We start from the raw sequence: 12,495 nt of genomic DNA, 5'->3' as shown, positions 1-12,495 counted from the left end.
TAATAATTAGCTTGCAGAAGGGAAAAGGTTGAGTCCATTGATGGTGACACCAGATTTCTTTCTTAAAGTTTGAGACTATATATATATATATATATATATATATATATATATATATATAATGATTTCTTCTTCTCACAACCTATGCATTATATTTATTTATTGGCTTATTGGTGTATTTTTGTCGTTTTCACTTTGCCCAGGTTCAGGCAAGTTCTCACGGAGGTTCTCACGGAGGAGAAAAAAAGAAAAGAAAAGGATGTTGCCAGCAGCTTTGACATAGAATCATATAGCTTGTCTTATAGCAGGTCAATCTAGCTCAGTACTGTCTACACCAGGGGTCCCCAGACTATGGCCCGCGGGCCGGATGCGGCCCAATTGGCCTCCCAATCCGGCCCGCTACGACCCCCGCCGCCCGTTCTTGCGGCGCGCTGCACGGTGGCGCACTTCCAGATCTGAAAAAAACGCCGAAAATTGTTTCTGCGCATGCGTATGGGCCTCTCCCGACACAGAAGAGGTCATTTCCGGTGCACTTCCGGGGTGGGGGAGGTGCACTTCTGGGTCGGGGGAGGCCCATACGCATGCGCACAAACAATTTTAGGTGATTTTTCCGGCCTAGAAGCGCGCCACCGCGCCAGTAAATGGGTGTGCACATGCACACTGGCGTGCACTCCCCCGCCCTCCGGCCTGCCGCGCGATCGGCGCGGCGGGCACCGGCCCGAAGGCGGGTAAGTCTGGGGACCCCTGATCTACACACTGACTGGCTGTAGCTCAGTGGGCAAGCATCTGCATTGCATTCAGAAGGCTCCAGGTTCAGTGCCTAGCATCTCCAAGGAGGGCTGAGAGCCCTGGAGAGCTAGTACTAAGCTAGATGCTCCATTGGTTTGACTAGGCCAGGCATGGACAAACTTAGCCCTCCAGCTGTTTTGGGACTACAACTCCCATCATCCCTGGCTAACAGGACCAGTGGTCAGGGATGATGGGAATTGTAGTCCCAAAACAGCTGGAGAGCCAAGTTTGGCCCTGCCCTGGACTAGGCCCAAAGCAATTTCCCAGACTCCCTTTGCAAAAAGAGACCGTAGCTCAGCTTCAGAGGACCTCCTTCGTATGCAGATGGTCCAAGGTTCAATCCCTAGTGGCCTCTCCAGGCAGCAGTGGAGGAAGCCGATCGGGCTCCTGGGGCGGTGCATGTGCCCTGCGCCCAGGGGTGGGGCCAACCGCCTGCAGGGCAGGGTGAGCCAGGGCAGGACGCTTCACGGGGCCTCCGAGGAGTCTGCCTGCCTCCTCCCACTCAGCCACCCTACAGCTGGGAGAGGAGACAGCGGGTGGACGGTTTGGGGCAGCATAGAGCCTGCGGGTGCCCAAGCCCCATGCCACTCCTAGGAAAGACACATGGCTCGGGTGCGCTGCAGGCCCTGTGGTGAGTGCCACCCGGCATTTTGTCACCCCCCTCAGTGGTGACACCTAGGGTGGACCGCCCCCACTGCACCCCCTTCCTCCGCCCCTGTCTCCAGGCAGGACTGAGAGAGACTCCCTGGCTGAAACCCTGGAGAGACAGTGCCCATCGATGAAGACAATACTGAGCTGGGCAGACCAAGGGTCTGGCTCAGTTAAAGGCAGCTTTCCATGTTCAACATGTAGCTCAGTTCGTTATAGAGCATGGTGCTGGTAATCCCAAGGTTGCAGGTTCAATCCCCATATGAGGCAGCTGCTTTTTCCTGGACTAGATAATCTGCAGGGTCCCTTCCAATTCTACAATTCTGTGATTCCTACAGCTGACATTTTGGATTAGCAGCAAGGTGGGTCCTCCTGAAGGCTCAGGCCATTGGCAACTGCCCAACAGTGCTCACCCCTAACTTTGTTCCTGAATGTATAATATCAATAGTGCCGCCATAAATCATGATTCTATTTGTACAGAGCCAGTTCCTAAGAATTCTGTGTCTACAGTCATACCCCGGTTTAAGTACGCCTCGGTTTGAGTACTTTCAGTTTAAATACTCCGCAGACCCGTCTGGAACGGATTAATCCACTTTCCATTACTTTCAATGGGAAAGTTAGCTTCCGGTTAAGTACGCTTCAGGTTAAGTACGGACTTCCGGAACCAATTGTGTACTTAAACCGAGGTACCACTGTATACAGATAGACACTTTTCCAGAACCAGTTGCTATACAGGTTTGCAAAATGGATCATCCAAATAGCCTGCCATGAAAATGGAGCAGCAAAAGACTTGCAGAGCAGACCGAAATTCTACAGTGATATCAGTTTAATCAAATATATTTTCAAATGGGACCTGTATTTTAATTGGCCTTGGCAGTTAGAAGGCACCCATCAGAGCGGTTTCTGTTTTTGCCAACGACCCTTTCTAATAATGTGAATGTGTTTGAACCCATCTCTTGATATAACCGAGGTTCGTGAACTAGGGTCAAAGTTTGCTGTCACCTTGCCACCGGTTGGCATTTCTAGATTTCTCATTTTCTTAGAAAAGTGGCAACTCGGAGTCTTGACGAATAGGCCACAGTTGGAGTACCCAAATGATATATTCACCATGGTGTCTAATTGACTGTGTGTGTGTAGGACCTTTTTGTCCTTTCTGAAATTATACTCTCTATCTAGCAGCAAAGCTCCCTTCTTTGAAGAATAAATGTCAAGGAATTTTAATAGACTTTCCCCCTTTGCATAGCTAACGGAACTCTATTTCCTAAAGGTCATACAAAATGAAGTGTGTGTTCACATACCAGCAATTTGAGCTTGCAGTTTCCTGGCATATTTTTGGCTGCTGCTGGGACTTCTCATCCCCCCCAGCATGAGCTTAATTCGAATATAGGAAGGGACAATTTATCTTTCCTGGCCCAACATGGAATTTGCTCCCACAAGATGTAGTGGTGGCCACCAAACAAGATGGCTTTAAAAGAGGATTAGAATGACTGATGGAGGATAAGGCTATCAATAGCTGCTAGCCACAGTGGCAATGTTCTTCCTCTTCTATTAGAAGCAGTATGCCACTAGATGCCAGTTGGTGGAAACCGCAGGAGGGGAGAGTACTGTTGCTTATGGTCTTTGCATCTGGTTGACCACTGTGAGAACAGGAGACTGATTAGATGGCCTGATCCATCTGGTGAAAAGTGGCATGATGACATCCTTATAATTTTCTTATATAGTAAGAAAACTCATCTTGAAAATTCACCAGCAGTTTAGTACAAATTTCATTTAACACACGTTTGCAAGCAATTTAGCTTAGTATAATGCTTTCTGTATGTTACTTTCACTAATATATGCATTTTTTATGAACAGGTTAACCTCTTATATGCATTGTTTATATATTACTTGACTGGAGAACTGCCTTGCAATATTCAGAGCAGTGTGAGTTTTGAATGATGGCTGTTTTTTTATTTGGGTATTGTTTAAGGAAGTGTGAATTAGGTAGGTTCTGTTGGTATATTTTGTATTTGGCTAAAGGAGAAAATAATTAGGTACAGTCATACCTCGGTTTAAGTACGCTTTGGTTTGAGTACTTTCAGTTTAAGTACTCCGCGGACCCGTCTGGAACGGATTCATCCACTTTCCATTACTTTCAATGGGAAAGTTTGCTTCACGTTAAGTATGCTTCAGGTTAAGTACAGACTTCCGGAACCAATTGTGTACTTAAACCGAGGTACCACTGATAAAACGAAGAATTCCCTGGTTGTACTCTTTGATGAGAGAGCCCCGGCAGAGATTTAAAATCACAAAACATGCAGCAATGTAAAGCATCTTCAGTGCCATGAAGATGTTCCAAGCTGCTATTCTTTTAACTCACCACACGGGGCAGCAACATGCACCAAATGGAAGGTGCTCAGTTCCAGCCTGATGAAACATTACCATTTCTAAATAGTATTGTCCTACCTGTAGTGTGTGTGTGTGCCCAAAGGCTGTGCATTTGATATTGTGGTCCCAAACTAAAGAGAGGTTTAAAAGCTCATAACCAGAGCATATGAACTGTGGACTCAGAGGGGTCTAGCTTATGACCAGATCCCTTTGCTCTGGAGTTCGTTTCAGGTCATGGATTTTCTCTCAGCTGAGATCTACAAACTGGCAATGTAGAAAATACAGTTTTAGCAGAGCTACAGAAAGTGTGAGTGATGCAGTGCCTGGCAAATGTGACATTAATGTAGCGCCAGAATCAGCCTTAAGGGTCAAACCAGACATTCAGAGCTTTTCACCCTAGTTTATGATTTCCCCCAGCACATTACTTTGCCGGGGAACTTTATTGAAAAATTCAGAAAAGTGAAAACTGCGAAGGAGAATCGCCTTTCAATTGTAAACAGCCTCCATGCTCATAGCTGCCAAGTTTTCACTTTTCTCACGAGGAAGCCTATTCAGCATAAGGGAAAATCCCTGTAAAAAAGGGATAACTTGGCAGCTATGTCCATGCTACTCTTTCAACCTTCGAAACCTGGGGGTTTAAAGAGCGGTGTGAGGCTGCTTGGGAAAGGGCTTCCAAACAGCCCCGTCCTGCGCTTTGAAATCTGGACAGTCAGGGCTTTAAAGTGCAGTGTTATTGTGTCATGGTGACATCAGGGGATTGGTAGGTGAGTTGCTCCACTCACCTGTCACCCTCCAGAGGTGGGGAAATAGGGATCTGGCTCCCTGGCTGGTGAAGTTTCCTCAACATGTGGTCTAGATGAGCCTCGTGATCTGGTCCTCTAGGACTCAGATGTTCTTGACCATCAGAGTTTTGAGTAGGGCGTTTCATTTTTGGAGGCAGTCCACTTCTGAATACCAGTTATTGGGGAATAACAGGGGGGGGGGCTGTTCCCTTCACTCCCTGCTCCAGTGCTTCATGGAGTCTCCTGGTTGGTCACTGTGCAAAAACAGGATGCTGGACCTTTAGTCCAATCAGACAGGGCTCTCCATAGGCTATCATTAGCCTAGAGCAGGCACGTCCAACTTCCAAGAGACTGCGATCTACTCCCACCATAAATAAACTGGCAATCAGCTGTTTTAACTGCTTTCTCTCTGTCAGAGGCCCAAGCAAAGAACCTTCCACTCAAATACGTGCCACAACCTTCCATATTTCATTATCACCATGGTTAGGATAGAGGATCAACTACCCATTGAATTGACCAGAGTTGTTCATCTTTTTTGGGGGGGGAGGATTGACCACAATTGTTGAGTTTTTTGGGGGAGAGGATGAGGCAAAGTTGTGTGGGGTGGAGGGGGTGATCAATCAGGAACCCACAATCAACCAGGAATGACCAGGGACAGCCTGTGGTCGACCGGTAGCTCGCGACTGACCGGTTGGACATACCTGGCCTAAAGAATGCATCACAGGGAGTTACATTAAATGACCCTCAGGGTCCCTTCCAACACTACAATTCTGCAGTTCTAGGAATTTATAACATTCTCTGGCAATGACTGCATCTTGAGCCCTGTGGAGATGTCTTGACAGGACTGGCCTAAGGGAGGAGGAACAAGAAGAGGAGGAGTTTGGATTTGATATCCCGCTTTATCACTACCCTAAGGAGTCTCAAAGCGGCTAACAACCTTTCCCTTCCTCACCCACAACAAACACTCTGTGAGGTGAGTGAGGCTGAGAGACTTCAGAGAAGTGTGACTAGCCCAAGGTCACCCAGCAGCTGCATGTGGAGGAGCGGGGTAGCGAACACGGTTCACCAGATTACGAGTCCACCGCTCTTAACCACTACACCACACTGGCTCTCTGGGAACTGTCAGAATGGGACTCTGGGGTGGAGCATAGCAGAGTAGTGGCTGTTGACTTGGACCCTAGGGAGGGGCTGAGATGACTGCCAGGTCATCAGACACCTCAGTGGTGCCAGAGCTGGTCCCCACACCCCAAGAGCCCCCATCCCATCTACAGAGAGATCTGACCATGAGCTGGCCCCGTTGACTCTACCTTTGTCAACAAGGGTGCAAGAGATGACTGCGACAGTAAGAACAGACTCGGAAAACCCAGCCTACTGGATGGGAGTGCCTGTTTGCTTGCCTAGTCTCTTGGCTTGGTGTGCCAACCATGTGGATGACTACGTCTTCCCTGCTTTTCAAGATGAGAGCCCGGGGGCACATCAAACATAGCTGAACCTTTGCCACGACCACTGGCAGACTGTAACCTGAATTGCGTGCCGTAGGAATCTACGCCTTTAAACCCTTTGGCAGAAAGAGAGGCCAAGCAACACGTCCACCAACAGGGGCCAGGGCAGGTTCTGGTTTCTCTCCGCGAGTTAGGAAAGGGCACCATCGAAAGGGCATTGGTACAAATGGGTGGTGGTGCCCTTTCATAAAGGACGAGCCATTTCGCTTCTTTGCCCTGAATGCCTCTGAAAAATTGGGCCCATAAACTACACCTGCCGGGAGGTAGCCAGGTGCATCCCACAGTTACTCAGACAAATCAGTTTGGGCTTCATTGATTCCGAGGGTCACATTTCCACAGAGAAGAAGTGCCCTTGAACAGTTGGTTGGAGGTATCCAACAGAAGCGAGCAGTGAAAGTCATCCTTTTATTGGCCATCAGGTCTGGTTGTCTGCTCCTTTAACACCCCCATCCTAGTGATCAGGGACGTGTACCTCTCTGTTATCCAGATTTTTGTTCTTTTTTTTTTTAAACGTTGTGCTTGCTATCTAAAACAGTTTGTGGACTTTGCTAGACCGCACTCTGTTTCTTGTAAATGATTAACATGAGGTAGCCCTGGACCACAGCTGTAAACTGCCCAGGAATGAATGAGGAGAGCAGAGAGAGAGAGCAAACATCAGAAGAGCCTGTCTGCAGGATCTGGCCAATGGCCCATTTCATCCAGCATCCTGTTCTCACAATGGCCGGCCAGATGCTTGGTAGGAAGCACACAAGCAGGACCCAAGAACACTAGCACTCTTCCTGGGCACATTTATGTAAGCTTTGCTTGGCTAGAGAGCAGAATTTAGAGATTTCAAAGGATTTCAAAGGATAGCTGTGCTTTGGTTCATAGAACAATAGAGTTGGAAGAGACCTCAGGGGTCATCTAGTCCAACCCCCTGCAATGCAGGAATCTCAGCTAAAGCATCCATGAAAGATAACCACCCAACCTCTCTGCTTAAAAACCTCCAAGGAAGCAGAGTCCACAACCTTTTGAGGGAGTTGGTTCCACTGTCGAACAGCTCTTGCTGTCGGAAAGTTCTTCCTGATGTTTAGTCAGAATCTCCTTTCTTGTAACTTGAAGCCATGGGTTCAAGTCCTACCCATCCCGAGCAGGGAAAAAAAAACAAGATTGCTCCACCTTCCGTGTGAAAGCCATTGAGATACTGGAAGGTGGCTAGCATATCTCCTCTCAGTCTCCTCTTTTCCAGGCTAAGGTCTGTGTGTTCTTTTGTGAATTTGGTAGGTTTGCCTCTACATACGAACTGAATCTCATTTTCCCCTCACCCCTAATCGCCTCTTGAGGAATCCCGAGCTGCTGGCAGATCCAACACAGCAAGACGATGGCACTGGGTGTTTTATTTCAGTGCCTGTCAATCATCATCATCATCATCATCATCATCATCATCATCATCATCATCATCAATTTTATTTATACCCCGCCCTCCCCAGTCAAGGCCGGGCTCAGAGCGGCTAACACCAAATATAAAACAACTTGTTAAAATACAACTCAACAACAAGACTAAATACATTAATATTAAAATCAAAAACTAAAAATGCAGCCTCATACAAAAGCGGAAAAAGAAAGGGAAAATGGGGGAGGGGATCAGGTTGGCTCCAGGCCAAATGCTAGGCGGAAAAACTCTGTCTTACAGGCCCTGCGGAAAGAAATCAGGTCCCGCAGGGCCCTGGTCTCAGGAGAAAGAGCATTCCACAAGGTCGGGGCCAGTGTTGAGAAGGCCCTGGTTCTAGTTGAGGCTAATCTGATTTCTTTTGGGCCCTGGAACTCTAAGGTGTTACTATTTATGGACCTTAAGCCACATTTAGCCAGATATTTAAACACGTGTGAATCATGGAGAAGTTTCACCTTGTTTCTGTGTGTGTTGCTGCCCCCCCCCCCCGGCGCTTTCTTTGAGCACCTAAATTTCAAAACCCAGAGGTTAATGTTTGTCTCACTGGCTTGTCTGGGTAAGTGGACAGGTAAAATGATTAGGGTGTTGGTGGAGTCCGGGCATGTTTGATCTCCATGGCAACTAAATGTTGAAAGTCGAATTGTGTCACAGCTGAGGGCTTTTGAGAAGCCCTCCTAGGAATGTGAGAGAAGTTCAATTTGGGTGAGAAACCACCTAACCTGCACTTCTTGAACCAATATGTGAAGCAAAACACAGCTATCCAATACCCAAACCAAAACACTAACGGAAATGTAGGCAGTTAAACTACGGAACTCACTCCCACATGAGGCAGTGATGGCTAACTTGAATGGCTTTAAAATTTGTTGCTCCACCTGGCCCCACCCAATACTGGCAAGTGGCCCTTGGAAGCTTGCCTAGATCAGAATACTGCCCTCAGGATGAAAAAGGTTTTCCCTACCCCTGATGAACTCAATACCAACGATCAATTCTCCCCCATTGCATCACAATAATAATAATAATATGAATAATATTATTATAATAACATACACAATACTGCCCTGAGACCCCCGGAATATATAAGTTCAATAAATAATAATAAATAATAAAATGCACACCATAAAAATCTGACACGTGATTTTTTAAAAAATTAATGCAGCATCACAATGCAATATAAATCTATAAACTCGTCGTCCTCTCAAACCAGCAATATGATCAATAAGCACTATAGATTCGCCAGTCATTAGCAGGGGAGAAATGTTCCTTCTGGTTCTTCAAATGTCTGTGCTTTTACCTTGATCCTCAAAAGCAATATGGGCCAGAAGGTTGCAGCCCACGTTCCCAATTCTGTGTTTTAGCACCGAACAGGAAGTGTGGGAAGCATTTTGTTTGGCGGAGGGAGAGGGGGATGGAAGCAAGATGTGCTGTATAGTTTCTGTCCCTGGCAACATTCATTCCTGCATGTAGCCTGCAGCTCATCGTGTACAGCAGCCCACCCTTCTCTGTAGCAGCAAAAAGGAACAGGCTCTTGGGTTGGAGTGCATCAGGGGTCTCTTGCTGTGTGCCTTGCAGGAATTGCACCCAGCAAGCGGCTGGTGCCTGCTGGAACCTCCAGGGTGGAAGGCAGGAAGACCAACAGTAGGTGGCGCCAGAGCCATTGAAAGGCAGAGCCAAGGAGCTATGGCTTTGTCCCCCTTGCAGAGTTTTGCAAGCATCGGACTAAGGAGGAAGGTGCTGATAGGCAGGGCCACTCCTTAGTCTGGCTGTGATTAAGGAGGCAGGCAAATAAAGGGCTGGCTTGAGAGGTTGGCAAGGCAGTGCCCTAATGGAGTAGCCTCCACTGATTGTACCATAGAGCACCAAAGGAAGCTGCCTTTTACCAAGCCATTGTCTCCAGCTTGGCTAAACGATTTCTGCACTGACCAAGCCCAATACATTTTGGGACCTTGCCCAATACAAAATGGCGCCCTTGCCAGGGAAGAAGGGGTCAGGGAAGATCTAAATCAGAGACAGGGTGTTGGGGGGGGGAGAAAGATTGACATTTGGATCTGCTTCCCCAGTGGACCCTGCCGCCTGAGGCGGTTGCCTCACCTTGCCTCTTGTATGGGCCGGCCTGGGCACTGAATGGTATAATCTCTCCTGATTTTCGGACAGCTGTCTTTTCCACCCCTACCTGACGACGTCAGAGATTGGATCCAGGACCCTGTTTGTGGCCTCTTTAGCTTGGTTTGCACCGCTGCTTTTCCAATCACATGATAGTTCAGTGCCCCCTCCTTGTTTGAAAAAGAACTCATATTTTCCTTCCTGTGTATTGTCACATGGGTGACCCCGTGGGTTCACTTGGCTAATGTGATGACATTGCTACACTGTGGCCAATCAGCTTTATTTACTTGATGATGTCACAAAGTCAACTGAGAGTGAGAGCAAGGCCGCATTGCCTTCTGGATCTTCATTGCTCTCATCCAGATTTCGTGAACTCAGTGTGCGTGGGTCATCGCTGCGAAAACTTTTTGGAACAAGGTGCCCCTCAACTTCCAAGTTTGCTGTGCCTGATCTCAGGCTATCCAGGCAGTTTCCATTCATCTTCCACCATGCACAGATGAAGTGATCTTTTTCCCTTGCAGTGCAGCCGCCAGACAGTTGCAAATCAAGCCCCTTTCATTTTAATACTCTTAAAATGTTTCTAATCTCTAACAGCAATCAGTAAATGACATCCACTAAAGGTTGGGGGGGGGGGGAAAGCATTTATTCATTGCAGCTGCTGCAGTTACACTGCAATACGAAACATGATCCTCTGAATAACCCATTTTCCCTAAGCAAGGGAAACAATTCGTTGTAGAGGAAAATGCATCCCAAAACCACACACACACACACACAAACCCCGCCCTAGCAATTAATCATACCCACCTCACAGAAAGCTTTCGTTTCCGCAACATCAAATCACAGAAGCGTCACCCTCTTCCCCTTTTATATGGATGTATAAAAATGCACATGGATTTGGAGAAAATCTTCTGCTGAGCAATGTTAAAAGCGCAAAGATGCGTCTCTCTCCCAGTGGCAAGTGGTCCTGTCTTTTCGGCTTGTAGATTTTTCTCCTGGCAGCCCAAAGACAAGGAGAACCTGTCCCTCTTAACTTCTGCACCTGCTTGCCTTGATGGAGTGCTTTTTCCAAATGACCATAGTGAACATTGCAAAAGAACCAAACCAAAACAAATAACAAATAACAAAGCCACAAGAATGCTCTGAAGCGAGCCCTCAACTTCTCTTCTCCTTTCGGGGCTGAGCCGGGAGCTGACGCTGGCGGCTTGTGAGCGCAGGCGTGACAGATTGGCAGAAAGCCGGCGGCCGCATGTGCAGCTGGGTATAGTTGAAAGCGATTTAATTGACTTGGGAATGCCACCTCTGCTCCTCTGGCTTGGCTGTTTGGCAACCCCCCTGCAAGCGAGCGGAGCTCAGAAGAGGGGCTTGGTTAGCAAAAAAGAGCAGGCAGGCTCCAGGTGACTTGAAGGTCGTCCGAGTGGGAAGAAGTCACCTGATTCCGGGAACGGACTTACCTATCCGGCTGCAGTCACAGCAAAAGCAGAAAAGGAGAGGGGGGGGAATGAGCCTGTGTGCGGAAAAGGGAGGGAGGGAGGGGTGCACTTTTTAAAAGCAGGTCTCCTGCCAGCGGCTGGCGACATCGGCAGCACCACCTGCCTGCAGAAGTGTCACTTTAACTATGTCACAATCTCCTGGTAGGATGCACGCTAAACGAGCAGGAATCCGAGCAGCTGTTGTCCTCATAGGGTTGTTACACAAGTCCCGAAAGCAAAATAAAGAGAAAAGGTAATTCCTCTATGTGCTATCTCTTTGTATGTTGTGTTTCCGTCTCTTTGAACACAGGGAGGGGTGGTGGGTGGGTGGGGGTGAGAAGTGCAAGAAGCAGAAGCAAGCCTTGGCATGGGAACAGCAGCGTTCCATCAAGGGCTCTGCCAAGCCGCTGAGCGCTCGCTTTGTGTGGCCATTGTTGGGATGTGTCAGCTTGATGGCTATGATGAACATTTGTGTCTGCTGATCAGAGGTGCGCGCCGCTCCGGACGGGAGCAGAAGACCCGGTGGTGACAAAAGATGTACTAGAGGGAGACACTGTGGGGGCAGGAGAGGAGTTCTGCTGCCGAGAGTTGGAATGCCCAACTTGAGATGGAGTTTGGCAAGATGTCTGTGGGGCGCCGTGCTGATGAAGAGCTGGAGGCGTCATGTCTGAGGCTCATCTCCTTGCCTGCAAAACTCAAAAGCTAGGACCGTTGCGGTGGTAGGATTGATTTTGATTTGCAAGAGTGATTGGAGGGGAAACCCCTCCCCCCAACCTGGGGGTGTGTGGGGCAGAACAGAAGCTGCTATGATGTTGCAGCTGCGCTCACCAAACCACGGGCAATGCCCTGTGTTCAAAAGATGAGGAAATGTGAGTTTGTCAACCTTGTTGTGTTCCCCTGTTGGAGATCAACAGTCGACCAGGGACAATTCAGGATGTAGCAATCACTTCTTATTCCTCCCCATGGCGATGGGTGTTTTTGTTTGATTTCCTCCTCCCCCACCCTCTATTTTGGGGACTTAACAATGTTTGACTTGATTTCACGCACTTTGATTCTTCAGCCGTGGTTTATCTCTTTTTAACTTTTCTCTCTGACAAAGAAGACTGTCTGGATGTACGCAATACAATGTGTGTGAATAGATGGGAATTGTTGTCGTGGGTTTTTTTTGTTGCTGCTGTGGTTAGCTGTTTCTGTTGGGGTTGGGGAGAGACTGAAAGGCTGGACTTGGACCATTATAAAGTACATTAAAACAATTATCTCCTTGGCAGGATTCCAGCCAAAGAGGCAAGTAATTGAGTGGGATTTGAGTGGGAATTTAACAAAGCAAGGTTAAAATCAAAGCATGGAGACTCCTCGTTGATGTTGCCTATTCTTCGTATAGCACCACCACTGTGCACAACATTTTGCAAAGT

The 12,495-nt window shown here is 47.9% G+C and overlaps 1 protein-coding gene across 3 annotated transcripts in view; it reads left to right on the top strand.

Annotated features, from left to right (window-relative positions):
- RAP1GAP2 (RAP1 GTPase activating protein 2) overlaps positions 1-12,495 on the top strand; it is a 166,706-nt gene that overhangs the window by 38,919 nt on the left and 115,292 nt on the right. Inside the window, exon 1 of one of the 3 annotated variants that reach the window (XM_035138760.3) lies at positions 11,146-11,336. The exons of 1 other annotated variant lie outside the window; for it this stretch is intronic. In XM_035138760.3, coding sequence (XP_034994651.1) covers positions 11,230-11,336 — 107 coding nt within the window. In that variant the 5' untranslated portion in view covers positions 11,146-11,229. Of the gene's footprint in view, positions 1-11,145; positions 11,337-11,632; positions 11,803-12,495 lie in introns of those variants that run through there. One more of the 3 variants, XM_035138757.3, reaches the window with a different exon arrangement.

Source organism: Zootoca vivipara, chromosome 14 (assembly GCF_965207765.1).
Source record: "Zootoca vivipara chromosome 14, rZooViv2.hap1.1, whole genome shotgun sequence".
NCBI classification, from domain to species: Eukaryota; Metazoa; Chordata; class Lepidosauria; order Squamata; family Lacertidae; genus Zootoca; species Zootoca vivipara.
Note: the sequence above shows the minus strand (reverse complement) of the source record. Positions and strands in the feature narration are given on the sequence as shown.